Source organism: Neovison vison, chromosome 5 (assembly GCF_020171115.1).
Source record: "Neovison vison isolate M4711 chromosome 5, ASM_NN_V1, whole genome shotgun sequence".
NCBI lineage: Eukaryota > Metazoa > Chordata > Mammalia > Carnivora > Mustelidae > Neogale > Neogale vison.
The window spans coordinates 69,954,423-69,981,817 of NC_058095.1; the positions used below are offsets into that span (position 1 = coordinate 69,954,423).

A 27,395-nucleotide genomic window follows, 5' to 3' on the forward strand; every position below is an offset into this window, starting at 1 on the left:
ACCTTTGGAAGGGGCCAGGGAACAGAAGAAGGCGTGGGGAACCTTCGATGGAAAGAGTGGAATCACTTTATTCCGGCTTCCCACTGTACTGATGGTGACACCGAGGCCCAGGAAGCCCAGCCTGTAAGTGGTCACAAGCTTAGCACCATGAAGCTGTCTTTTATCGGTTGTGTTGCTGCCCAGAAGCCAGGCCAAATGCAGAGTCCTAGGGGCTGCCGCGCCCCTGCAGGGACTCAGCTTTGAGAAATGAGGCTTAGAGCTGCCAAACCAGAGCCTGATCCTAGGTCCTCAGGACAGGACAAGACCCAGAGCCCCTCAGCAACCCCAGCCTCCAGGACTCAGTGGGAAGAGGAGTATCTGAGGGCTGAGTTCTCACTCCAGCTGGAGGAACCCATGCTTCTTACAGATGCAGGATCCCGGGCCGCAGCCCTGGCCCCCCACATTGGAACCTGCCTCTTCCTAAGACGTGCACAGTGCTGTGTGAGAAACATCAGAACTCCCGCTGGGAAATGACGCAACTGCCATGGGGGACAGGACACAGTCTGGGGACAGACCTTAATTCTCAGTCCCAGAAGCCTCCCCAGCTCGGGGGGTGGGGTGTCGTGGTATCATCATCCCCTGTAAAGCCCTACACACCAGAAGACATGCTCTGTCTGTCTCACACTCACACACACACACAGAGTATGGCTTGGCCCTCCCCCCACTTGGACAGTGCCGGTGGGGGCTGCAAAGTGCGAAGCTCAGCGTAGCCTCCTGTCTTGCGGTAGCCCCGTAAGTGTGGTGGTATTAAGGTTTCAGCCAACGGACACACGGAGCCAGTCAGTGACTTGCCCAGGGCCAGCCAGCAGATGACGTGCAGGAGTGGAATTTGAACCCAGAGCAATGCGGCATCAGGGTCCTGGTGTTTTCGGTCAGGGTAGGTCCGGGGGAGAATGTCGCCTCTCTGCACCCCAGGGCCACAGGGCCGGCTGCCTGGAGCCCTCCCAGTTGGTGGGGGCCTGGCCCTTGTGAATCTGACCTCTCCTGGGAGCCAGAGAGGCCTGCCGCTCCCCATGCGGAACCAGCCAGGAAGGATTCTCCTAAACAACTTTCCAGAACAAGACAGCGCTGGGGTCAGACGGAGTTAGCTGTGAGCAGCTGGAAGAGGCTGTCTGCCCCGGATGGCGAGTAGGGGGGGGAGTTCTGGCAGGGCCTGGTTCGGCTGGAGGTGAGGCCCGAGGAGGCTGGGCCTGGGCGGAGGGAACCCCGGGTGCGGGGTGCGGGCCAGCAGGCGGAAAGGATTCTTCACCTTGGGAGAAACAGAATGCTGTTCAGAATGGCCAGCCACTGGACTTGGACAGTTGCCCTCCCTCCCTTTTTACCCTTACGCACCCCCATATTTCACAACTGTGTGGAAGAGAGGGAGGGAGATCAGGCAGGAGGCAGCGGCTGCTGAAAACCAAAGGCAAATATTTTCCGTCCTGAGGCAAGCAGGCTCAGGCCACCTCCGGCCCGGCCTCTGGGGCAGTGGCTGGTGGTTCACTTTCCCCAAAGGTCATCGCTTCTGGTCACCAGGCTATGTGTATGTGTGTGAGGTGGGGGGCTGGTCAGGATTCCCCCCACAACCCAGGGATTACTGGGGGCAGGAGGCCATCCGTCCAAGCTTTGCCCAGAAATGGAAGTTCCCTCCCTGGCAAGGGGGGGGCGGCCAAGGTAGTGGGGGAGGGGGAGGGCAGTGGTAGCCAGGAGGACAGGGTGGTCCCGTGATTCCAGCTGTTCATCCGGTCGGGGTCCCCCACTCCGCAGCCAGTCTTGGGGCAGAGATGCTTTTCATATCAAAATAGGGGCTGTTCGTGTATTTTGGAGGGGCAGGGGGCTATAACCCCCCAGAGCTACCAGGCCCTAAATGAATTTGTAAGTTCTCCGCCACAACAGCAGTGCGCATTGGAAGAGCTGTGGTACGTGGTGTGTGAGATTTCTGTTTGGGCTACAGATGAGTACGGGAGGCCCATGTGTGGACTCCAGGCCTCCCTTACAATATGCAGCCTCAGGAACCAGACCCCCCACCCGGGGTCCCTCAGCAGGGGGCCTGGCAGGTGACTGGATTTGCGGGAGGAATTGGGTGGGGCGAGTTGGTGATGGTGGGCACTGTGACTTCTCTCTCCCGTTCCCCCATCATACCAACTCCCTGCCCTTTTCTTTCTCCTGAGAAAACCAGTTTCCTGAAATTTCCGAAGGAGCAAACCAGGACCTCATTATCTCCTGCCCTCAAGCCCCTGGGCACCTCCCTCATGCCCAGCTGCCAGGAAGCAAAGCAAACAAGCTGGAGGCCCTACCCACAGGCCCAGTGGGAAGGTGGGGGGACTGCGAAAGGCCCCCAAAATGGCCCCTTCCCCCGCTCTGGAGCTCAGTTTCCACGGCTGTGAATTGAGAAGTGACGTCACCTCCTAGAAGGGCAATTTGAGGGTTAGAAGTAAAATCTATCAAGGCACCTTGGCCATAGGAGGGGGCCAGCCAGCATGTTGTCTGCTGCTGCTGCTGTTAACACCCAATCAGATGGTCTGAGGTTACCAAGAACTTTCTAGATCGGAGGGTGGCCCCAGGCTCAGTAGGTAGGCTGGCAGGGGGGGTGGGGTTTAGCTAGAATCCTGTGGAGAACCCGAAGTCTGCCCTGCCAGGCCCTGCGTGTGCGAGGGGGTCCTTACTCTCCTGCCTCCCGGACCTGCCTCACCTCCAGGGCCGGCTGGGCCCCCCAGCTCCAGCTCCTGGCCCAGAGGTGTCATCAGATAAACCCCGTGGCACCTGCTGTCCTCACATCTGTAGTCCACACACATCTTCACCCCCCACCCAGCCTGGCCCGCTTCTTACCATAATCCCAGCCAGAGGCGGCTCCCTTGGGGTGGGGGCCCAGCCCTCCCCCACCCTCTAGCTAAGCTCTGGAGAGAAATCCGGCTTGGATTCCCAAATACGCTGTGTTCTTTCCTGCCACTAAGCCAGACGGCTCCTTGCCGCTGGAATGCCCTTCTCCCTCCTCAGCCCACCAGTTCCTCCACAGTTTTCCCCTGTATTTTGCAGCCGCTTGTCTTTTACCCCACCTCGTTCAGCAGGGGGGTCCTCAGGGGGCCCTGTGCCTGTGGGTCTCCAGGATTGGGCGTGAGCAGAGTCTGGAAAATGTCAAGTGACTGATCCAGTTAAAGCCTGGAGGGGGTTTCTGAGCTCAGCCAGTTCCTCTGCTGCCCCCTCCTTTGGGGGTAAGGACAGGCTGGGGTTTGGGTGGGTTGCCTTTTGGAAACCAAGGTAATGGGAATGGACATGAACTTCCTGCTGCCTCATTCCCCCCGGAAGGGGGGTTGGGTGGGGGGTCAGGGCTGCTAGGCGCGAAGGGGAAGGGAATGGGAGCGAGAGGGCGAGGGGGGCCCTTAAGGAGGCCAAGGCCGAGAGGAGGGAGACAAGGCTGGGGAAAGAGCCCCCCCCACCCCCGTGCGCCTTCGGCACGGGCATGGGCGGGGTTCGCCTTGAAGTTGGTGTGCAAGCCCGCTGCTGTTTAAATGGTGTGTTTGTTTGGAGTGGCTCAGGGAGGAGGCCGAGATGGGGGAGGCAGCTCCCCACTTGGCGCCGCCGCCGCCGGAGGGTCGGTGTGTTAGAAGCTCCAGCTTTGTCGATGACTGAAGGGTGGGCGTTGAGGAGTGAAGGGCGAAAAGCAAAGGGGGGCTCGGCTCCCCGGCCTGGCCGCCCCCTGTTTTGCGGAGGGAGCGCCGGAGCCGCCTCTCGCAGTCACGGCGAGCAGGGAGGGAGGCGAGGGGACGAGAGCGCCGGGCTCCCCGCCCCCACCCCACCCGGTTCCAATATTTCGCAGAAAGGCACGCGGCTCCTAATCGGTCCTTTCCAGGCTGAGATTTAGCCGCGCGATGCCCGCGCAGGGGCGGGGGCCGCGGGCCGGGGGAGGCGCTCAGAGGCCGGAGCCGCCGAGCGAGGTGAGGAGCCCGCGTCCTCGGCTGGTGGAGCGGGCGGGCGGGCGCGCAAACCCGAGAGGCAGATATAGAAAGGGGGGCAGGTTAAAAATAACCCTCTCCGGCTGGGAAGCTCGCGCGCGCTCTCTCGCCTCGTTCGGTGCCAGAGGACTCCAGGGGAGGTGGCGTTGGGGAGGGCAGCGCGGGATTCCCCCTCCTCCGCGGGGCGGGGTGCCCGCCTGCGCGCCGCGGCTGCACGTGTGCGGGGCCGCGCGCCCGGGCCCCCTGCACCCGGCCGGGGGGCGCCCCCTCCCCAGGCCCGGGCGCAGCTGGCAGCGGCCCCCGCCCGCAGCCCCGCGCGGCTGGAGGGAAGCGCTCCATTATTCATTATTTACGAGCGTTAATAGGTTTGAGGCACGGAGGGTGGGGGGCAAGGGCGCCGTGGGGACCGCGGCCTTAGGGGAAGGGGTGGGGAGGGAGGGGGCAGGGCGGAGGCGGGGCTGCGGCGCGGGCCGCGGGCTAGAGGTCCCCGCCTCGGCCCCGGCGTTCCGGGCGCACCTCCACCCGCCGCCTGCTAGCGGCCGGGTGCGGAGGCTGCGTCGGGCGCCGGCGGCGAAGTGTGGCCCTTTGATTGTGCCCCTCGGCCTCTGTCCTCCGCGTCCTCGCCCTTTCCGGGCCGTAGGGAGGGGGCTGCGGGCCGTAAGCCCCGCCCTGCGCGCCCCTCGCGGCCGCCGCCGCGTCCCCGACGCAGCCCGGGCCTCATTTATCATCATCTTTGGTCAAGTGGAGTGTGCAAGGAACAGCTGCTTCACTCGGCTGACTTCCGAGGGCGGATACAGCGGGAATCAGGGAGATGAATGATGGGGGCTGGGGGGGCAGAGCCCCCCGGGGTCCCAGCGCAGGCAGGAGGGAGGCGCGGAGCGTCCAGCGCCGCCTCCGCCTCGTGGCGAGAGCAGCGCCCCCTTCCTGTCTCTCCTGGCGCCTCCAATTACCGCGGATCGCGGGCGCTGGGGCGGGGGGCGCCCCGGGAGGGGGCCGGGCGCGGAGAGGCACCTCTCGCGGGCGGAGGACTGGCGGGCGCGCCGCTGGCGGAGCCCGAGGTCGGCGTGACCTTGCTGGGGTCAGCGGGTTGGGCTGCGGAGGAGGCGGCGCGGCGTCTTTGGTGGCGCTTTCCGGATTGGCGCAGAGGCCGGGAAAGCGGGCGGGGGCGAGCGGGGGGTGTGAGGGGGGAACACAAATAGAAGGTGAAATTTTACCTGCCCCTGAGGGAGTCCTGCGGATTTTCTCCCGGCAGCAGCAGGCGCTCTGCCTTTGTCTTACACGGCTGGAACATCTGTTGCAGAGGGGGCGGCGAGGCCGCAAACAACCCCCACACACCCCGCGCGGCTCCCCCGTCCCCAGCTCGGCCCTAGCCGGGCTCCCGGACTCGCGGCACCGTGTTAACCCTGCTCGCGCTGGGACGTCCGCCCGGCAGCCCCCTGCCGCAGTAGGCATCTCACCGCCTGGGACCCCCTAACCCCCGGCTTCGGAGGGGCTTCTCGCGGGAGTGCCCAGCGGCCCTCCCCCGACTTTCAGTGGCCGCATGGTATCCATCGGGGGGGGGGGGCGGTGGAGGAAAGGGTTAATGGCCTAGTCGCAGACCCTAATTGTCAGACCTGGGCCCCGCTTCGTTTCAATTACCCTAAGTAGAGACTGAATGCGCAATTAACGAAGTCAGCTTGCCAACTGGAACGCCGTCCCCGCTTTCACATTGAGCAGAATACTCCACCAGCTGACTTGGACTAAGCAATTTCCTCCTCTCTCCCTTTCTCTCTCTCTCTCTCCCAACCCCCTCCCTCTTTTTCTCTCTCCTTAATAATAAAATTATACCAAGCAGTTTGCGGTGTGGCAGGCGGCCAGAAAAGCGTTTCTTTAAACGCCGCCGTCTCACAATTAGGCAGCAAGAGGATTTGACACGCCGTGGCGGCCTGACAGGCGGCTTCCTCCCCTGGGGGCTGGTGGGGGGGGGCGCCAATTCCCCGGCTCCCCCAGGTGGAACGGGGCTGGGAGGGGCTGGCTTGCTGAGCCTCCCCAACGTGAGGGTGCTGCGCAGAGTGGGTGTCAAAGGCAGGGAAGGGAGGGGTTGTTCCCACCCAGGCTGGGGAAGGAGGGGGACATTCTCTGGCTCCTCCAGAAAGCTGGGGTGTCCAACAGGAGAACCTTGACCTCTCTTGTTTTGGCTTCCAGCTCCAGAGTTCATTTTCTGGTGCACCAAGGGGCCTAGAGCTGTAGAGGGATCTCTACAGACCTGCTGGATGTCCTGGACAAGTCACCGTCCCTCTCTGGGCTTTGGTTAATCTCTCCAAAACGAGGGGGGAAGTTTGACCTAGAATATGCTCTGTAGAAAGAAAGTGGTTTCTGGTGGCTCACTGCTGCTGCCAGCTGGTCTTGTGGGCAGGAGCCAGAGGGAGAGGTAGGCAGCACCAGGTCAAGAAACCCCTCTATAGCCTGGGCCGCAGACCAGTGGGCCCCAAAGGCACATGGGAGCGTGCCAGCCCCCCAGCAGCCACATGGGCAGGTAACAAATCAGGGTGACTTTACAGGATTGCCAGGGATTGGTGCCGTGAGAACGGGGGTGGGGGGCATGTGACTGTTGGCAGCCGGGGCCCCCCCCTGAAGTGGGGGAGGGGAAATAAGTGCAGGTCTCCCACTTGCTCTCTTCTGCCTCCAGCCTCATTGGGCTGCTCCTTCCATCTGGTGGGCCCTCACCCTTCCTCACTTAATTACACCCTCCTGCCAGCCTCCCCTGACCACCTCTACCCCAACCTTGCACCCTCCTGGGTGTTTGTCTGCCTTGGGAGGACAGGGGCCCTGCTGCTTTTTCCTCTATCTTCAGCCCCCAACTCCACCCCACCCCATCTGATTGTAAGCTGTATAGAAATGGGCTTGGTGAGGGAGTGGCTGTGACTCAGGGGGTTTGGACGACAGAGCAGAAGCTATAGGGCTTTCCTTCCTGATTGGCTACTGCATCAGTCCTGGCTGGTCTTCAGGCCTCTCTTTGGGCAGCATCCCTTAGAGCTGTGAGGAGGTTAAATGATGCACCCAGGCTAGCGCTGAACCCCTCACCCATCCCATCTGCCCAGCCCTCTGGGCAATATTTAACTGGCAGCCAACCGGGACAGTTTCTGCACTTAGGGCATAGGACCAAACAGATGAAGAAGCCCCTGCCCTCATCAGGCTACATTCTGCCTAGGGCGGTGCATGTAAAGCAGCTCATTATGCCATTAATTATGTAATTACCACTGTGATAAGTGCCACCAAGGAGCCCTGCAGGGACCCAGCAAAGGGATGGGGGGAGCAACAGGGCCTCATCTGGCACCTGGGGTGGAATGGCCCGAAGGCAGGCCTCCTGCCTCCCAGCCTTTGCAGCTTCCCCACCGCTGAGCACCTCTGAACTTGACCTTCCCCAAAAGGCCCCAGCCGCTCAGGCCCCAAGCCGCTCAGGCCCCACTTCCTCCCTGAGCCCGGCCTGGGAGCTCAACCTACAGCTCCACTCCCCGCTTCCCTGGTCTCGGGACTTCTCCCAGGGCCCAGGGAAGGTTCTGGCTGCTCCCGCTGTTCTCATTCCTTCACACTGAACGCCTGCCTGCGCCCTGGCCACCTGCTAGGTGCCCAGACTCTGCTCCCGACCAGGCCCTGGCCCTGCCCTTGCAAAGGTCTGTGCGGACCAGTTACGTCGGCGTCTGACACCCAGGAGCTTGTCGTGAGCGGCAGCCCACAGACCGGCCCTCTCCAGCTCTGGGGTGTTAAACTTTTTACTTGGTCAGTAACATTTATTAAAATGAGAGACTTCCCTTCTTATTTAAACAAAACAAAACAGATCTCCGAAACTGGAGCCCTTGTTCCCACGAGGCAGCAGCAGTTGGCCCCAGTTCGGCAGGGCGCCCCTCGCTTTATTTGGGACCTGGGACCCTCCCTGTGTCTCCATCCCCACCTGCTGGCTTCACCCAGGGGCATGGCCTGCCAGGCCCAAATGAATGAGTGGTTGTGGCCATAAGCCCCCCTTGCCCACCCAGTTGCTCTCTTCGCTGCCATCGACGGCTGGTTCTGGATATTTCCATAGGATTAATGTGACACAGACACATAACTCATTCAATACATATTTCTTGTGCGGGGATATGGGGATAGAGCTGTGAACAAAACGGGCCAAAACATCTGCTCTCGGGGAACCGTATCTAAGGGAGAGACCAGCTATAAAGCCAGCCACGTGGCTTATGACAAGGAGAGGAACACTTGATAGAAGAGCAAGGGGACTCTTCCAGGCACAGTGGTCAGAGTGGGGTCCCTGGGAAGGTGACACGAGCAAAAGTCTTGTTGGAGCCCAGGGAGTGAGGCACGCATAGATCAGAATGGTCTTCCCAGCTCAGGAAGCAGCCAGACAAGCTAGTAGCTGATGAGACCACTTCTCTAGGGAAGTCAGGGTCCCTCAGGGCCTGCGGGGTGGCCCTCAAGGACCAGCTGGGGTGAGGGGTTGGGCTCTCTCTCACCTTTGCCTGCCCTCAGAGCCGTCAAACACGCAGATCCCATCTAATCCACATTGCGTGGCTGCAAGATGCAAGGCTCAGAGCATCTGTGGGAGCATCGAACAGACCTGGAGGCCTCCCCGCCCCGCCCTGTGGGTCCCCTCAAACTCCCACAGCAGCCTCTGAATCAGTGCGTTGATTTGCTGACCCTGGGGTCCCTGAATGGCTGGGCAACCAGACCCTAGCCCTCCTAGGAGTCAGGACGCTGCCCCCCTCAACCCGGTCCCCTTTTGTGCTCATTTTGACAGCGATGGGGAGAGGTGGTGATTTCTTTTTTGTTGAATGGTGAATAAAATGATCTAAAAACAATTACTGTCGATAAGAGACTGGTAAGTACCGAGCTGATAGGCCAGTCTCCCCCTGCTCTGGTCGGGAGTGGGGGGCCGGGTTCTGGAAGGCCAACAGCACAGCTGCTGCTGAATCCTGTCCTGCTGTCCTGTTACCCCACAATTCCCAGCGGGAGACGGCTGCCTGGCCACCCAGACCGCGAGGCCAGCTCCGGGGCCCTGTTGACTGCCGCACCTCGAAACCGGATGTGGGGCACTGGGGTGTGGCTATGGAGTAGCCCTCAGCTTTAGAAGTCAGCCTTCTGGGGAGACCTGCTGCCCTGTCGCTGGGCTGTGGGACCCCCCCAGGTTACTCCTCCTGGAAATGGTGTTGTGGCTTCCTAACTGGGCCTGGCACTTCCAAACACTAGCACAGTCCACACTCCACACACCCTGCGATGCCCCAGGGGCACCCTCCTGGAAGTTAGACCCCGAGGACAGGACCTTCACGGGCCTTAGGAGTGTCTAGGAGGCCTCTGCAGCTGGGGCCTTGGAGGAGACCGCATTGGTGGGCTTCAAGGGAAGGCTTTCCAAATGTCTGGGAAGTCCAGAAGCCTCTGTTCCCTATTGAGACTTCCTCCAAAGAGCCTTGAGATCCTGCCTCACCTGGAGTTCCTAGCCTCAGAGACAGAGGCTGGCTGGGGGCTCGCCCCACATCTGGAGAGAGGCAAGGCAGTCTTCCCAAGGCTTGCTCTTCTTCCCTGTAACTTGCCACTGGGTATTCAGGACCTGAGCCCCCAGGCCCTCCCACCCGAGGAGGCCCTGCTGGGGTGTATGCTGACCCCCGTGGGATTCTCCCAGGGAGCTTACGTGGGTGCCCCTGAATGAGGAGCAGTGCGTGTCAAGTGTGTTGGGGGTGCTGCCCATATGGGGTGGTCTTCAGAGGCCCTCCTTTGAGGTGGGGGCTGCCTTGTTCTCTGGGATTCTTTATCCCCTAGGATGGTCCCCTTTTGCCCTAGCAGGCTCGGTTCCCTCCCTCCCCACCAGCCCCAGGGGGCCAAGAACTCTAACCCTTCCCTAGGGCCTGCAAGGACTGAGTTGTTTGTCTTGTGGATTTCTTCCCTTCCCCTATTCAAGCCCAGCCCTTAGGATTCAAAGTAGACCTCACAGGACAGCAGGAAAGCTGGCTAGTGATTTATCATTTTAATCGAGGTTTCCTACTTAGTATTCAGCACTCACCACGGAGGGATGGAGGGCTGGGGAGGCCCAGGGTGGTCCTACCTTCTTCACTACTTGCTGGACATCCCCCGCCCCATCCCCTGCCTCCTGACCTGGGTAACTTTCTCCTTCTTCCTAGTTCCCAGGCCTTGAGTGGGTTGGGTTGTCACATTTTCCCCTGCAGCTACAAATCAAGAAACCGGGTCATAAAACAACCTTGGGTAAGTGGGTGGGTTGGAACCAGCGGCTTCACAGCTGCTGCTGGAGAACGGAAAGCTTCCTTTTCTCTTCCTCCTCTCCCTCTCTTCCTCTCTGTCTCCAACCAGCCCTCTCCCTCAGGGAGACTTCCAGTCACAGCCTCGAAGCTGGGCTCCACTGGGTTCCCATGGGAGCTGCGGCAGCTCTCATCCACCCTGCCCGGGGTACTGGAGGGGCTGTGGTCCCAGGGACCTCTCTCTGACGCTGCCCAGGGACAGCAGTTACCTGGGTGACAGCAGGCGGCCAGTGACCACCACTCCTCATGAGTGGAGTTCCTTGTGGGGTCTGGCTCCCTGAATAAGTGTGTGTGGGGGGGTCCTGGCCTGGCCTTCAGGTCCTCAGGGATTGCAGAGGGCCTCTCTGCCCTCCCCTTCCAGCACCTTCTTGCTGCATGCTCCAAGATGCTTTCTTCTTTCTTTCTTCTTTTTTTTTTTTTTGGATTTTATTTATTTGACAAAGAGAGATCACAAGTAGGCAGAGAGGCAGGCAGAGAGAGAGGAGGAAGGAGGCTCCCTGCTGAGCAGAGAGCCCGATCCGGGGCTCGGTCCGGTCCGAGGACCCTGAGATCATGACCTGAGCGGAAGGCAGAGGCCTTAACCCACTGAGACACCCAGGCGCCCTTCTAAGATGCTTTCTTGTAGGTGGGAGTTCTTGGTGTGGGGTCTGGGGAAGGGAACGCACACTCTGGGTCTAGTGATCCAGCAAAAGGAACTGCACTGTGGGTAGGCTCAAAGGTCAGTCTCTTGCTCTCTGAACCTCATCTTTTTTCCCTAGAAGAGCAGAACAAAGTGTTACTGAGCAGACCTGCATAGAGTAAGCACTCTGGCCAATGCCAATGGTGCCCCTACCACCCCCTACCTCCAGTGCCTTTGACACAAGGGCAGAGGGCTGGGCACGGCATGCCCCCCCCCCCCGCCCACTTCCTGCCTCATGTGGGGAGCGGCAGTGAGCATCAGCCGGTAGCCTAGGGTCTGCTCTGCTCCCTCTGTCCAGGGCCTGGGACGACTGCCCTTCAGGAGTCCTCATAAGGGACTTGTGTCCTAAGCACTGTTTATCAGGTGCCTAGAGGATGCTCAAGGCTGACTTCCTCCCTCCCCGCAAGAACTTCAGAGATCAGGCCTTGTGTGGACCCAGTGTCCACAAGAAGTGGACATGGGAAGCAAGGATGGGGAGGTGGACTGGACCCGAAGGAGCCCCGAAAGGATGTGTTAGAGGGTGTCCTCCCCAAGCCCCACACCTCTCCCTCCAGCTGAACCCACTGAGGCCAAACCCCCGGTCTGTCCCCCCTCTGCCCCCTCCTCCACTGCCCAGGTTCAGAGGTCACCATCTCTGCCAAAGGGACCCCCTCCTGCTGCCAACCACCTCTGTCTGCTGCCTGCCTCTCACCCCCTTCCTTGTCCTGTCCTAGTGCTCTTGAAAAGTAATCATAATCATAATAATTAATAACAACAGAGCCTGTGGCAGGCCTGAGGCAGCTCTTAAAGAGGCAGCGCCCCATTTTCTCCTGGCAGAGCTGGTGGGCCTCCTTGGCTCTGGGAGCCCAGCTTTGATGCCATGCCTTTGTTCCCACAACCTCCCCGCCCCCCCCCCCGCCTCCTGCCCCCCCCCACCCGGGGTTGGAGGGTGGTGATGGGGTGAGCATTTTTGCCTGCATTCTCCATCAGGCACTGGGCTTCTCGTATTTTAATTGAACTGTCTTCTCTTAGAGATAGATGCTTCCTCCGCACCCAGCTGCTCGGGTGTATTGGGAAACCCGCCTTTAATACAGCTCGGCTAAATTAAAAGACACAGCAGCTGGACTGATTAAAGCCGGGAGGGGGGTGCGGGGGGGGGGAAGGATGACACTGGTCATAGCACTCTATTTTTAAGTAATGTTTCTGGTAATGCATTTTGGAGAATGTGAAGAAAAATAAAAAATAAAAAATAAAAAAAGCCGGAGAAATGTTAATGATATCCACAGGACACTCAGCAGGAAATGGGAGCGATCTGGGACTAATAAAAGCCGAAATGTAATTTGTGCAGATATACGAGGCTCCCGTCTCCAGAGCGGGGTCTGGGTGGGCGCATTCCGGGCTCATAAACACGGGCCGGGGACGGAGGCGGGGCGCGCGGTACAGTGGCCCCTAGAGCAGGCTCTGCTGGCCAGGGGCTGCTGCTGGGCTGTGACACCCCAAAAAAAGTGACTTGCCAGCCAGGTTGTGCGCCTACTCATTTCCTCTGCCCAAGGGTGGGAGGGGGCCTGCTGGCACCCTTGTCCGCAGAGCTGCCTCCCTGGCTGAGCCACCAGGCCAGAACCCAGTGCTGCCTCCCGCTCCTCTGGGCCGAGGCGTCATCACCACGGCAGGCACCTCACGTAATGTTGGATCCACGCCACCAGGGATGGGACTGAAGTGGGTCAGAAGGGCGGGCACGTTTTTCCTTACTGGGGATGCCTGTGAAAACCCCGGGGACAGGCAGGAGGGAAGGCCGCAGGGCGGTGTTCTTTCATCATGGGGCCTGGTGGGCAGGGGCTCACCTTGTGGGACACCGGTCCCCTCTCACAGCAGCCCCAGGCACATCTAGCCCTGAGTCAGGGTCAGCTGACTGCCCAGGTCAGGGGAGGTGGGCCTGGGCTGTGCTAACAGGGCTCCTGGGGGCTTCTGGCTCCCCAGACTCGCCCCACTCAGCTGGATGGAGCCCCTCCCTGTCCCCCTCCGTGGTCAGTCCCAGCACTGCGAAAGGCTCTAAGTGGGATCCAGGGGGAGAATAGAGGAGGGAGCCCCCCATTCCCCCACTCCGCATCTCTGTCCTCTTTCTCACGTCTGAGTCCGTCTGTCCTCGGTGCCTCTTTATTCCTATCTGGTCCCTGATGTAACCCTGGAGTCTTATGGCCCGAAGCAGACCACCCCTTCCTCTGTCGCTGTTGGGAATGGCTGAGAACTGGACCATCCCCCATTCCCTCTGGGGGACCTGGGCCTCTCTTTCCACCTCTTGGCCCCCCAACCAGCGGCATGGTTGTGGGTAAATCCTGATCCCCCTGGGCCTCTGGCTGAGTGCCAGACTCCTCCATGCGATATCTCCTGAGCCTGGAACGTTCCTTGCTCCCCGAGCCTCCCTCCTCCGAGGGCCTTCTGGGACGACCTGGCCTCCGGTCAGGGGCATCTTTAGCCTGGACGCTGCAGGCCAGCCTGTTGTGTGAATCTAGTTGCTCTACCCTGAAGCACCCCCACTCCTTCTTCGGGGTCATTTCCTGGTCCGAGATCCTGCTTTGGGGCTGCTTAGACCTCACCAGGGGCCCGAGACCCTGAAATCATAAACAGATGGGCTCTTGGCCTGGCGTGCCCGGGTGCTGACCCTGTGGAGCTGGAGATGGGAGGGGCCGATCAGGAGGGCCTGGGCGGCCTCATGCCCAGCTGTGGGGTGCTTCTCTGGCCAAGGGACTGCGGCTCTGTCCCCCATTAGCATGCACGCCCTCACTCTGGGCCACGTAATCTGTTTACGCACCTACGATATCAAAAACAGAAGGCAGGTGCTGCCGTCCTGCGTTACTGGGAGTCGGAGAAGGGGGACGTTTATGCCTACAATGGCTCCACAGTCCCTAATCGACGTCTGCTAGGAGGAACAGACAGATTCCAGATGGCATGGCAGTGATAGAGAGGTGTGTGTGTGTGTGTGTGTGTACGTGCGCGGTCTCTGCCGGCCTTGGTGAGTGGCTTCCCTGGGCAGGGGCGACCCTTCCTTGGTCCTGGCACGGCCGGGTCACACACAGAACATTGCTGCCCTGGGACCTGATGGCAGGACCCGGCAGGACCCAGCCGGCCCCAGGGGACAGGGGAGTGGGAATCGCTCTGCTAAATGATTCTGCTGGCAGGGAGGCACAGGGAGTGGTGGGTGAGGTGGAGGGGAGGACTTGCCCCCTCCAGCAGGGTCTGGGAGCCCTGGGGCAGCAGGGGGTCCCGGAGGGGGGGCAGGGGCAGCAGATCTGCGCCTCCCTGCTGCAGTGGCTGTCCTTGCCCGGGCAGCGGGGGCCGACGTGGGAGCAGGAATTACAGAGCACACCTCCCTGACACAGAAGTTGTCAATATGTGCACAGTTGGTGGGGGGGCTCAGGCCAAGGAGAGACCATTAAGAGCTGCAGGGGAGAGGGCAGGCGGGAGAGGGTGGGAGGCTGGCTTTTGGAGGGGAAGGGAAATGGCCCCTCTGAATCGCTTTCCCCCTCCCCTCCCCGCCCTCCCTCTCTCCCTTTCTCTTTTCACAGATAACCAGCCCGAGTCATGCAGTCTTTTCGAGAAAGGTGTGGTTTCCATGGCAAACAACAGAACTACCAGCAGACCTCACAGGAGACATCTCGCCTGGAGAATTACAGACAGCCAGGCCAGGCCGGGCTGAGCTGCGACCGGCAGCGGCTGCTGGCCAAGGACTATTATAACCCGCAGCCCTACCCAGCCTACGAGGGTGGCGCCAGTGCACCCGCCGGCTCCGCGCGGGGTAGCAAGGGCCTGGCCTCCCAGCCGTCCCTGCAGGGCCGGCCGGCCTTCTCAGGCTATAGTGTGCCGGACAGCAGCCCATACCCCGGCCGCTACTCTGGCGAGGAGAGCCTGCAGGCCTGGGGGGCCCCTCAGCCGCCGCCCCCGCAGCCGCAGCCCCTGCCAGGGGGTGTGGGCAAATATGACGACAGCTTGATGAAAAAGGCAGCGGTGCCCCCGGGCAGGCAGTACCCAGAGCAAGGTGCCCAGCTGCCCTTCCGGACTCACTCTCTGCACGTCCAGCCGCAGCTGCCGCAGCCCCAACAGCCCCTGGCATACCCCAAACTCCAAAGGCAGAAACTGCAGAATGACATGGCCTCACCCCTGCCCTTCCCCCAGGGTGGCCATTTCCCCCAGCACTCACAGTCTTTCCCCCCTTCCTCCACCTACTCCTCCGGGGGCCAGGGCACGCAGGGGGGCGGGGGCGGCGGGGGCGGGCAGGGGGCCCACTCCTACAAGAGCTGCACCGCGCCGTCCGCGCCGCCCCACGACAGGCCACTGGCCGCCAATGCCAGCCTGGCCCCGGGGCAGCGGGTCCAGAACCTTCACGCCTACCAGTCTGGCCGCATGGGCTACGAGCAGCAGAAGCAGCAGCAGCAGCAGCAACAGCAGCAGCAGGCGGCCCTCCAGAGCCGGCACCATGCCCAGGAAACCCTCCATTACCAAAACCTTGCCAAGTACCAACACTATGGGCAGCAGGGCGCGGGCTACTGCCAGCCGGACGCGGCCGTGCGGACTCCGGAGCAGTACTACCAGACCTTCAGCCCTAGCTCCAGCCACTCGCCTGCACGCTCCGTGGGCCGCTCACCCTCCTACAGCTCCACCCCATCGCCGCTGATGCCAAACCTGGAGAGCTTCCCCTACAACCAGCAGGCGCTCGGCACCGGCGCCTTCCCCGCGGGCATCACGGACCACAGCCACTTCATGCCCCTGCTCAACCCCTCCCCGACTGATGCCACCGGCACGGTGGACACCCAGCCTGGCAACTGCAAGGCGCCGCCCAAGGACAAGCTGCCGGAGAACCTGCTGTCGGACCTCAGCCTGCAGAGCCTCACGGCCTTGACCTCCCAGGTGGAGAACATCTCCAACACGGTCCAGCAGCTGCTGCTCTCTAAGGCCACCGTGCCGCAGAAGAAGGGCGGCAAGAACCTGGTGTCCAGGACCCCAGAGCAGCACCGGAGCCAGCACTGCAGCCCCGAGGGCAGCGGCTACTCGGCCGAGCCAGCAGGCACGCCGCTATCCGAGCCGCTGAGCAGCACGCCGCAGTCCACGCACGCTGAGCCACCTGAGGCCGACTACCTGAGCGGCTCCGAGGACCCGCTGGAGCGCAGCTTCCTCTACTGCAACCAAGCCCGTGGCAGCCCCGCCAGGGTCAACAGCAACTCGAAGGCCAAGCCTGAGTCGGTGTCCACCTGCTCGGTGACCTCGCCCGACGACATGTCCACCAAGTCCGATGACTCCTTCCAGAGCCTACATGGCAGCCTGCCGCTCGACAGCTTCTCCAAGTTCGTGGCGGGCGAGCGGGACTGCCCGCGGCTGCTGCTCAGCGCCCTGGCGCAGGAGGACCTGGCCTCCGAGATCCTCGGGCTGCAGGAGGCCATCGGCGAGAAGGCTGAGAAGACCTGGGCCGAGGCGCCCGGCCTGGCCAAGGACGCCAGCAAGCCTCCTCCCTTCTCGCTGGAGAACCACAGCGCCTGCCTGGACTCTGTGGCCAAGAACGCGTGGCCACGGCCAGGGGAGCCAGAGGCCCTGCCCGAGTCCTTGCAGCTGGACAAGGGTGGCAGCGCCAAGGACTTCAGCCCGGGGCTGTTCGAAGACCCTTCTGTGGCCTTCGCCGCCCCGGACCCCAAGAAGACGACCGGTCCCCTCTCCTTTAGCACCAAGGCCACGCTTGGGGCCGCCACATCGGACCCTGCTGCGGCCGCCTTTGACTGCTTCCCGGACGCGAGCACCGCTAGCTCAGCAGACGGCGCCAACCCCTTTGCCTGGCCTGAAGAGAACCTGGGGGATGCTTGTCCCCGGTGGGGCCTGCACCCCAGCGAGCTCACCAAGGGCCTGGAGCAGGGCGGGAAGGCCTCTGACGGCGTGGGCAAGGAGAATGCCCACGAGGCTTCGGCCTGCCCAGGCTTCCAGGAGGAGGCGCCGCCTGGGGAGAAGGCCATCTTGCCTAGGGACTCCACGCAGGAGGAGGCGGGCGGGGTGAAGGAGGAGGTGGGCGGGCTGCTGCAGTGCCCCGAGGTGGGCAAGGCCGACCGCTGGCTAGAGGACAGTCGGCACTGCTGCTCGGCCGCCGACTTTGGGGACCTGCCCCTGCTGCCGCCACCCGGCAGGAAGGAGGACCTGGAGGCGGAGGAGGAGTACTCCTCCCTGTGCGAGCTCCTGGGCAGCCCCGAGCAGAGGCCCGGCCTGCCGGACCCGCTGTCGCCGAAGGCCCCCCTGCTGTGCACCAAGGAGGAGGTGGAGGAGGTGCTGGACTCCAAAACCGGTTGGGGCTCCCCGTGCCACCTGTCCGGCGACTCTGTCATTTTGCTGGGCCCCACTGTGGGTGCCGAGTCCAAGGTCCAGAGCTGGTTTGAGTCCTCCCTGTCGCACATGAAGCCGGGTGAAGAGGGCCCCGACGGGGTGCTGGCGCCCGGTGACACCGCCACCCTGGCCCCAGAGGCCTCCCTGGCCCAGAAGCCCAGCAAGCCGGCCGTGCCTGAGGCACCCATTGCTAAAAAAGAGCCCGTGCCACGCGGCAAAAGCTTACGGAGCCGGCGGGTGCACCGGGGGTTGCCGGAGGCTGAGGACTCCCCATGCCGGGCGCCCGTGCTGCCTAAGGACCTCTTACTCCCAGAATCCTGCACCGGCCCCCCACAGGGACAGATGGAAGGAGCGGGAGCCCCGGGCCGGGGGGCCTCGGAAGGGCTCCCGAGGATGTGCACACGCTCCTTCACGGCCCTGAGTGAGCCCCGCACGCCTGGACCCCCAGGCCTGACCACCACCCCCGCCCCCCCGGATAAACTAGGGGGCAAGCAGCGAGCCGCCTTCAAGTCCGGCAAGCGGGTGGGTAAGCCGTCACCCAAGGCAGCCTCCAGCCCCAGTAACCCAGCTGCCTTGCCCGTGGCCTCAGACAGCAGCCCCATGGGCTCCAAGACCAAGGAGACAGACTCGCCCAGCACCCCAGGCAAGGACCAGCGCTCCATGATCCTGCGGTCACGCACGAAAACCCAGGAGGCGTTCCACTCCAAGAGGCGGCGGCCCTCCGAGAGCCGTCTCCCCAGCTGCCGGGCCACCAAGAAACTGCTGGCTAACAACCACCTGCCTGCCCCATTCAAGGTCTCTGGCAGCCCCCAGAAGGAGGGCAGGGCCAGCCAGCGGGCCCGGGTGGCCAAGCCTGGAGCAGGCAGCAAGCTCTCCGACCGGCCTCTCCATGCGCTCAAGAGGAAGTCGGCCTTCCTGGCGCCCGTTCCCACCAAGAAGCGGAACCTGGTTCTGCGGAGCGGCAGCGCGGGGGAAGTGAAGGAGGAGGGGGCTGAGGACCCCTCCCCCCTCTTCAAGAGGATGGCTTCGCCCAAGAAGGCCAAGCCCGCCAAGGGCAATGGTGAGCCTGCCGTGAAGCCCCTACCCCCGGAGACCCCCGACACCTGCCTGAAGCTCGCCTCGCGGGCGGCCTTCCAGGGGGCCATGAAGACCAAGGTGCTTCCGCCCCGGAAAGGCAGGGGCCTCAAGTTGGAGGCCATTGTGCAGAAGATCACGTCACCCAGCCTGAAGAAGTTTGCGTGCAAAGTGCCGGGGGCCCCTCCCGGAAACCCCCTGAGCCCTTCTCTCCCTGAGAAGGACCGTGGGCTCAAGAGTGCGGGGGGAAGCCCAGTTGGGGCAGGAGAAGGTCTCTTAAATGTGGGCCCTGGGCAAAAGCTCCCGGCAGCTCCGGGGGCCGACCCGTTATGCAGAAATCCGACCAACAGATCCTTAAAAGGCAAACTCCTAAACAGTAAGAAACTGTCCTCGACTGACTGTTTCAAAACTGAGGCCTTCACATCCCCAGAGGCCCTGCTGCCCGGGGGGACTGCCCTGGCACCTAAGAAGAGAAGCCGGAAAGGCAGGGCTGGAGCCCTTGGACTCCCCAAAGGTCCCCTGGAGAAGCGGCCCCATCTAGGACCGGCTCTGCTCCTGACCCCCCAAGACAGGGCCAATGGCACTCAGGGGGGCAGTGAGGACAGCTCTGGTGGTGCAGGCAAGAAGCCAAAGACGGAGGACCTGGGCCTGGCCTCCCAGTCCCCTGAGGGCCGGCCCTGCCAGCCCCAGACAAGGGCACAGAAGCAGCCGGGCCACACCAACTACAGCAGCTATTCCAAGCGAAAGCGTCTCACTCGGGGCCGGGCCAAGAACACCACCTCCTCACCCTGTAAAGGACGTGCCAAGCGGCGGCGGCAGCAGCAGGTGCTGCCCCTGGACCCCGCCGAGCCTGAAATCCGCCTCAAGTACATTTCCTCGTGCAAGCGGCTTCGAGCAGACAGCCGCACCCCGGCCTTCTCGCCCTTTGTGCGGGTAGAGAAGCGAGACGCGTTCACCACCATATGCACTGTGGTCAACTCCCCTGGGGAGGAGCCCAAGCCCCACAGGAAGCCTTCCTCCTCCGCCTCCTCTTCCTCATCCTCATGCTCCTTCTCCTTGGATGCGACCGGGGCCTCCTTGGCCACGCTCCCTGGAGGCTCTGTCCTGCAGCCACGGCCCTCCCTGCCCCTCTCCTCCACCATGCATCTGGGGCCCGTGGTCTCCAAGGCCCTGAGTACCTCTTGCCTTGTTTGCTGCCTCTGCCAAAACCCGGCCAACTTCAAGGACCTCGGGGACCTCTGTGGGCCCTACTACCCCGAACACTGCCTCCCCAAAAAGAAGCCAAAACTCAAGGAGAAGGTGCGGCCGGAGGGCGCCTGCGAGGAGGCCTCACTGCCCCTTGAGAGAACACTCAAAGACCTTGAGTGCGCAGCCACAGCGGCCGCTGGAAAACCCCTGCGGCCCGAGGGCCCCGCCGACCCCGCCAAGCAGGGCTCGCTGCGCACCAGCACTCGGGGCCTGTCCCGGCGGCTACAGAGTTGCTACTGCTGTGACGGTCGGGGGGACGGTGGTGAGGAGGCGGCCCCCACCGACAAGAGCCGTAAGCACGAGTGCAGCAAGGAGCCACCAGCCGAGCCTGGTGGGGACACCCAGGAACACTGGGTGCACGAGGCCTGCGCCGTGTGGACGGGCGGGATCTACCTGGTAGCCGGGAAGCTCTTTGGGCTACAGGAGGCCATGAAGGTGGCCGTGGACATGGTAAGAGGCCGGCCCGGCTGGGGCGGGGAACTCGGGGTCCACAGGACAGGCAGGCGGGCCATCAGGAAGCCCCCTCCTCTTTGCCAGCGCCGCGGTTTTGGCCACACACAGCCGCCGTCGCAGATTTCTCTCTGGGGAGTTTTGGGGTGGAGTGGAGGCCGAGGCAGGACATGCTCGCCTGCTCCGTCCGTCCCTGACTTCCCACTTCAGCCCCTTGGCCTGCCTAGGCCGGCACCCGGCACCTTCCGGCCCGATGCTGTGTGATCAGCTGAACTTCCAGGGGGCCCCAGAAAACAGGCTGCCTCCCAGAAGGGACAGCAGGGCAGCCTAAAAAAGCAGGTTGCCCCATCCAGTACCTACGGGTCCCCTAGGGCTCTAAGGTAGAGCTGGGGCTTAGGGAGAGAGCTCTCTGCGCATGGTGGGTCGGATGTGTTCCCCGCAGGCAGGGCAGTCTGGGGACCTCTCCGCACCGGTCATACCGTGTTCCTGGAGGACCTCCGGTCCCTGAGGTCTATGAGCAGGAGCTCTGGCTGCCTTCTCGCTTCAGATCCCAACACTGGCCCATCCCTCCCCGCACAACCCAGGGCATGGGGCTTCACCCCTCTGTACCCCGACATCCTCATCGCAGGCGTGGGCACGGTGGTGACTGCCACTGCCGGGGGACTGTGAGGGCCGAGTGAGTTCATGCCCGTGAAGCTGCCAGGCCTGTCTGAACGCCCACCAACGGTCCTCCACCAGGACGCAGAACACGGCTGGGCCACGGCTCGCGAGCTCTGTTAGTACCACTCCAGCTCCAGGGGGGGGTCTCGCTCGTCACACTCCCTTCCAAGGGTGCAGGCGGCCCCAGTGAGGCAGGGACTGGGGGCTGGGGTCAGCAGTCTCTTCCTGGGGCCTGTGCTCTTGCCCCGCCCACCAACACACACATACACAGACGGACAGCCATTCCTGAGACGGGACACTCTGACCAGCCCCAGGGCACATCCCCTCCCACTGCCTGCCCAGCCGCTGTGCCCCAGGGCCTCGGCCTCCCCTGGTTTCCTGCAGCCACCTTCCACTGCCGTGGGCCATGGTGGGAGACCTTTTCAGGCCCGAGGAAACCCCACCTCCAATAGGACACCTGCCACTTTCCATGTCTGTCCCTTCCTCTCTTCTTCTCTCTCTGTCACTGCTCTTGGCTCCTTCCCAGCCATCCTGAAATGGGCTCAGGGCATGTCCATCATTAGAAAGTAATACATTCAGATCACCAGTTGCCTCCTCCAACGCATATGCCCCACCAGGCCCCCCCATCCAGGCCCTCCCCACTTCCATGGCTCTGGGCCAGGCTGTGCTGCTTCTCCATCCTTCTCTGAGCCAGGGCCCGATCCAGTCTCTTCCATGATGGTGGGCTAATCGAGCGTGGGCTAAGCCTAAGTCTGTTCCAGGGCTCTGGTCTCACCTGTGGGACCTGCCCTATGCCCAAAATGGCCTCGTGGCCTCCTGCCACTGGGACCATCCCTGGGAAGGTCAAGACGGGGTTGGGGAGGGAACTGGGGGGTGGTGAGGACACACACCAGCAGGCTTCACTGCTCCCCAGCCACATCTTTTTACCTCCCCTAGGGCAGCTCAGATGGGATCTAAAAGGCCTCCCTGCCACGGATGGTCCTGGGCTGGGCCAGGGCTGGCAGCTGGGCTGTGAGCCTCAGAGGAACCCATTATTATTATTATTATTTAAGATTTTATTTATTTATTTGACAGAGAGTACAAGCAGGGGGAGCAGCAGGGAGAGGGAGAAGCAGGCTCCTGCTGAGCTGAAAGCCCAACGTGGGGCTCAATCCCAGAACCCTGGGATCATGACCGGAGCCGAAGGCAGATGCTTAACCAACTGAGCCACCCAGGTGCCCCTCAGAGGGACCCATTAAAGCAGCCCCCCCCACACCCAAAGGAGCAGACCATGCCTTCAGAACACTCTGGAGAGATGGTCAGGCTCTGAGACTTCCGAGGCTCCCGGCTCCATGCCCTCCCCTCCTGCAGCCTAGGCCTCCTGTCCCCACCAAGACCTCTTACTGCCTTGGCTTCCTTGGCGACACGCAGACCTGGGTTCAAATCTCAGCTCTGCCAAGAGTAGGTTCTGAGACTCCAGAAAGTCACTGCCCTCTGGGAGCCTTGGAAGGCTGCCCTCCATTAGCAGGTGGTGGGGCTCCCCAGTTCACAGGGGGGCCCCATCCAGCAGGGTTCCCAGCCCCTGCACACCTGTTGGTACCTTGGCCTCACTCTCGCTCTCTGAGGGACAGAAGTTCCGAGGAGGCCCTCAGGGACAGCCCTCTTTCTACTCTGACCCCTCCTGAGAACCCCCACACAAACTGCTGTCCCTCAGCTCTCCCATGCCACCCCCTGGGACCTCAGTTTCTCAGTCTGCCCAGAACCACTGTGGACCCCGTCTCCTATCCAGGTGAGGCCTGGCCACAGATGCCGAGTATGGGGGCGCGCTCTTCTCGCTGGGTGTTATTAGGAAGCTGCTAGCAAAGGTTCAGACCCCGTTTGGGCCTCTCCACCAGCCTGGGAGCCTTTGGCAGGTTCACGAGCCTGGCTGCGGGAGCCAGGGCTCAGAGCCGGGGGGCTAGGCTTGGAAGGGCTCAAGGCCTCTGTGGCTCTGCACCCTGATTTCTTCATGTCCAGAACGCCCCTCATTGGTTTTCTGGGGGAACTCCATGCAGGCGGGGGGTGTGAAGCCGCTCTTCTGGCGGTTCCCCTTCCCTGAGGGCTTGGACCTGGGCTAGGCCCCCACTCTTGGTCCGTCACATCTTCTTGGGCCGGAAATCCAGGGACTGTTGGCTCCCAGAGCCCCAGGAGTTCTCAGCCTTGACCCGAAGGCAACTGCCCATCTAAAGGCGTGCATGGAAACCTGATGTTCCAGAATATACCCAGCCCCACTCCCAGCTTGATGCCAGAGAGAGCGTTCCCAGGCATTTCCACAGCGAAGGTGGGAGAAGACTTTCTCACTCCTGACCTCTCCCAGATGCTGGGTGTGGGGTCTTAGTCGTGGACTTGGGACGAAGCCCACCCCTGGACCCGAGCAGTACAGGTGGCGACTGCCCACTCCAAACCCAGCTCAACTATTTGGCTGCTGTGTGCTGTCAGGGAGGTTACTCGACCTCTCTGAGCTCTCCTTGGCAACCTGGGTAGAATTGAGATAATATCAACATCATAAGTTATGAGAGTGGCTGCTTCCAGGCCCCAGGGTCCCTCATGAATGACCCACCCCAGTGGCTTAGCGCTGGGGCCTGGGCCTACCACTGCTCTGCTTGCCCGTGGTATCTACTCCCCAACTCACATAGGGGGCTCTAGTTCCGGACTTTGGGTGATTTGGGGCCCAGCCTGTCCCTCTCCAGGACAGGGAGAGCAGCCCCAATCTTCAGAGGGCCTTCCTGGGATGGCCCAGCTGTCCCAGCCACATCCCTCTGAGGACAGCTGGGCAAGGTGTGGGGCACTGCACGACATCTACAGCAACTCTGCCTTGTCCCCTCCTCCATGCACCCAGGGTGGGGAGGGGGGCCCTCAGAGGGCGGGACGGTTCCATCCTGGGCTCCGTGCCCTCGTGGCTGCTAGAAAGGGTAGAAGACAATACTTCCTGCCTTCACACTCGCCTGGAGTGCAGGCTTCAGTTTCACCGTCTAGAAAGTGGGGTTCATGACAGTTCTCCCCAATCGAGGGCTGCTGGGAGGAGGCAGTGGGTAAGGACATGCCCCGTGCCCTGCACACCGAACCTCACCCCCACGGTGCTAGCCTATGGCCACAGCCACAGCGGTGACTGGCATCAAGACTTCTTGTCTGCTGGGCACATAGCGTCTCCTGTGTGATCATCACGACCTCCCCACAGAGGGAGGACCCGTCCCCCTTGCCCAGGTGGAGCCTGGGGAGTCCGGGTGACCAGCTGAGGTCACGTAGAGCAGAACGGCAGAACTGGGATGCGAACCCACAGGTTCAACATTTATCCAAGAAGTTCGACATTTCCCTGCCCCAAGAGGGTCCCCACATCCTAGCCCAGGGCTGCCACAGAATCAGCCCTCAGACCACCTGCATCCTCCTCCCAGCTGTTCTCCAGGGACCCTCTCGGGGAGGGAGGGAGGTGAGGCCCGTGGGGGACCCAGGCCTTCAGCTGCAGACTCACCCCGTCTTCCCTTTTTCTTCGCCAGACCTGTTCCAGCTGCCAAGAAGCCGGGGCCACCATTGGGTGCGGTCACAAAGGGTGCAGCCATACCTACCATTACCCGTGTGCCAGTGATGCGGGTAAGAGCCAGCCCCAGGGGACAGGAGGGCCTGTCTGCACTCGCTCCCCCTCGTCCCCTTCTCCCCTCGCTCCCCTGTCCCTGGGGCCAGCAGCGGGCGCACAGAACGGCAGACCGCATGGGCCGGAGGGGTCCGGGAGCCCCAAACCTCACCGAGCAGGCATGGAAACCCAGGCTCCCAGACAGTCCTCCCTTCGTCCAAAGAAAGAGATGGCTCACTGTGGAACGGCAGTCCCCACGAGGGCAGATTTTAGGTGGCCGCAGAGGCCGCTCTGGTCTGCATTCCCAGGCAGTGGCGTTCTCACCGAGGGGATCTGGGCTCAGAACGCCTCTGCCCTCGGCTGCCCGGAGCCTGGGATCGGTCATCTCTTCTCTTCGGGAAAGAAGTAATGAACACTGCCCAGAAAATGCAGCCCTAGTCCTGTTAGGGGCCAAACTGCCCCCCAACTCTCGCTGCCTCCTCCATCTCCCCTCCCCGACTCCTCTGGCCTAGAACTGGGGGGAAGTTATCAGTGTTCCTGCCTCACGGATGGCAGCGCAGACTCAGCCCCCAGCAGGCTCTCCCACTAGCTGGGGCCCCTCCTCCCCACCTGAAGGCCTGCTGGCTCTGCCGTGGGCCAAAGGGACCCCCTCACTGTCGTCCCCCCCCTGCGCCTTGCCTGCCCATTTGGTTCCAGGCCAGCAGCAGCCCCAGCCGAGCCACCACAGGAGCTCACGCAGCACTGAGTGGTGACAGGTCCTTGGCCAGGGCTGGGGCGCTAGGACTGCGCAGGGAGAAGGCTGGCTGCAGGGGGGCGTGGGGCTGGACTGCTCACGGGCTCCACTCCCCACTCTGCACACCGTGAACCCGAGTTTAATGTGGAGTCAGCCACTTAACCAGAAGCATGGCCTTACCCCAGGAATAGCTACTGCAAGCTGCACCCCTCCTTCTATGGGGATTAATTCAGCACCCTCTCTGTGCCAGGCCCGGCGTCTGGCCCCGGCTCTATCCCCCGTTACGTCTTTACAGATAGGCTGCCTCCCCCGCTGCCACGCAGAGCAGCACGGACCGACTTTGCCTGTCCGGCTCCACATCCTGTGCTCTCTCTCTCTCCCCCAGTACCGTCCAGCCTCCTGGGGGCTCACCAGAGAGTGGGACAGACTGGGAAATCATGATCCTTGCTTGCCCAAAGTTATGGAGCCCAGACAGGGTAGAGTGTGTGTGCTGTGAGAGAGATTCATCCTGTCTGAGCTGGGAGGGAATGCAGGAGGACTTCCCGGAGGAGGCGGCATTGTTGCCAGGCCCCACAAGGTCAGGGGAGGAGCTCAGCAGCTGGTAGTGGGCGGACGTACATACCAGGCTTGGAGTAATACAACTTCTGTTTTGAATGAAGTCTTCAGAGGATTCTCAATGTAACAGAGATGTCCATAGACCCCCAGGGATGGCCACAGGAAGGGGGCCTGGAAGCTGCAGGAAGAGAAGCTGACTCCATCAGAAGGGGCTTGCTGGTGCAGAGACCATATTGGCACTGAATGCGCAGGCCTGAGGGGGAGGGGGGTGTGGAGCCCGACCTCAGACTTCCCCATGTTGGGAGGCAGGTGAGAGGCCGGCGGGGGTGTGCTGCTGGCACGACTGGTTCGGGGGTGGGGGGGGCTCTGGTCGGCTGTCGGGTCAGCTCCGCCCTGCTCCATGCAGTCTCTCCCACCCAGCGGGCTCGGCCAAGCCCCCCACCGTTGACCCCACCAGGTCCCCCAGGCCACCCGGATTCCCACGCTGGCTGTCTCTTCTGTGTGGGCAGAACGGCAGAGCCACCTTGCTGAGGAGGCTGGCGATCCAGGGAGGGCTCTTGGAGCAGATCTTTTGGCCACCTGTCGTCCGCCACACGCGCTGCTTCCCTGTGGACAGAAACTCACTGGCCGACAGCCCAAGGGGTCATCAGAGCGCAGGAGGGGGCAGTGTGCGGGGAGTGGGTGTCAGCACTTCACGGCTGCTGGGTGGGGGGGCCCTGGGTGTCAGAGGAGCGACAGCCAGAGAAGCTGGGAGAACAAGTGAGCCTGGCTGCCAGCAGCGGGCAAGAGGGGTCGGGGGCAGAGGAATCAAGGCCGGGGGCTGGGCAGGCCATCCAGCGTGTGGCAGGTGGGAGCCCCAGGCCTCCGGGTGCGCCGGGCACCTACCCAAGCCCTGGCTGTCCAGGAGACAGGCTCTCGGACCGCAGGGCACCGGGACTGTCCCCCTCTGCCCTTCCCCGCCGCCCTGGCCCACTGACCCCATCCACTGAACCCCATTAAGGAGCACCTCCCAGGGCTAAGTGACTCAGAATTGCTGGCAGAAGCCAGCGCGCCACGGGTCCTATCTGAGCCTCTCCATGCTCAGGCCGCGGGCCCCCTCTGGCAGCCAGGCCCCCAGGTCCCCCAGGCGCAGACATTGGGAGAGGCACGGGGAATCGATGACCTGGCTCCTTCCTATGGTCCCTGCACGTCCTAGGTGGATGCTGGGGGTGGTGACTGAGCAAGCTGGTTTGGGCCCTGGTGACCTCCTGCCCTTCACATGTGGAGACCCGAGCCCTTGACTGTAGGGCCTGCTGTGGGATGTGGGGCGGGCAGATCACCATGTGTGCAGTCAGCCTGAGGTTTGAGCTCTGTGCTCTTTGGAAGGTGTGCGTTTGGTCCCCACGCTGTGTCTGGCTTGTCTGAGCAGAGGGAAGACGAAAAACTGATGACGTGCCCCCAGCCGCTGGCCCAGAAGTGCAGAGACACACGGCACTTTGCAGTCTGAGGCTCCCCAGCTTCTGGCAGCGGTTGGTCAGAAAAAAGGGGAGATAGCCGCAGGCCTGGAGCCTTTCCCACCCTGCTCTAGGCCCTCGGATCTGCCCTTGCCTCCCCGCCCTGCCTACCAGCCACCACGCTGTCGCTGTTGTGATGCCACGGCACAGAGCCATAGCATGAGCAGGAGGAATGTGCTGGAGGGAGAGGACTTGCTTGGTCGGCTCAGGCCTCCGGCTATTTATGGGTTTGGGGTTTATTCAGAACAATGGCCTGTGGGGCATGGGAGGGAGGGACTGTGGGTGGTGGATGGGGACTCAGGGTTGGTGAGTGGGGGTAGGGAAGCCAGGGCCTC

General features: G+C 62.4%; 1 protein-coding gene across 6 annotated transcripts in view; it reads left to right on the forward strand.

Annotated features, from left to right (window-relative positions):
- Positions 1-27,395, forward strand: part of RAI1 (retinoic acid induced 1) — a 118,327-nt gene that overhangs the window by 88,077 nt on the left and 2,855 nt on the right. For 5 of the 6 annotated variants that reach the window (XM_044249289.1, XM_044249292.1, XM_044249290.1 and 2 more), the window contains 2 exons: positions 14,471-20,033; positions 24,206-24,299. In XM_044249289.1, the coding sequence (XP_044105224.1) occupies positions 14,487-20,033; positions 24,206-24,299 (5,641 nt within the window). In that variant the 5' untranslated portion in view covers positions 14,471-14,486. Of the gene's footprint in view, positions 1-3,931; positions 3,954-14,470; positions 20,034-24,205; positions 24,300-27,395 lie in introns of those variants that run through there. The other variant, XM_044249294.1, reaches the window with a different exon arrangement.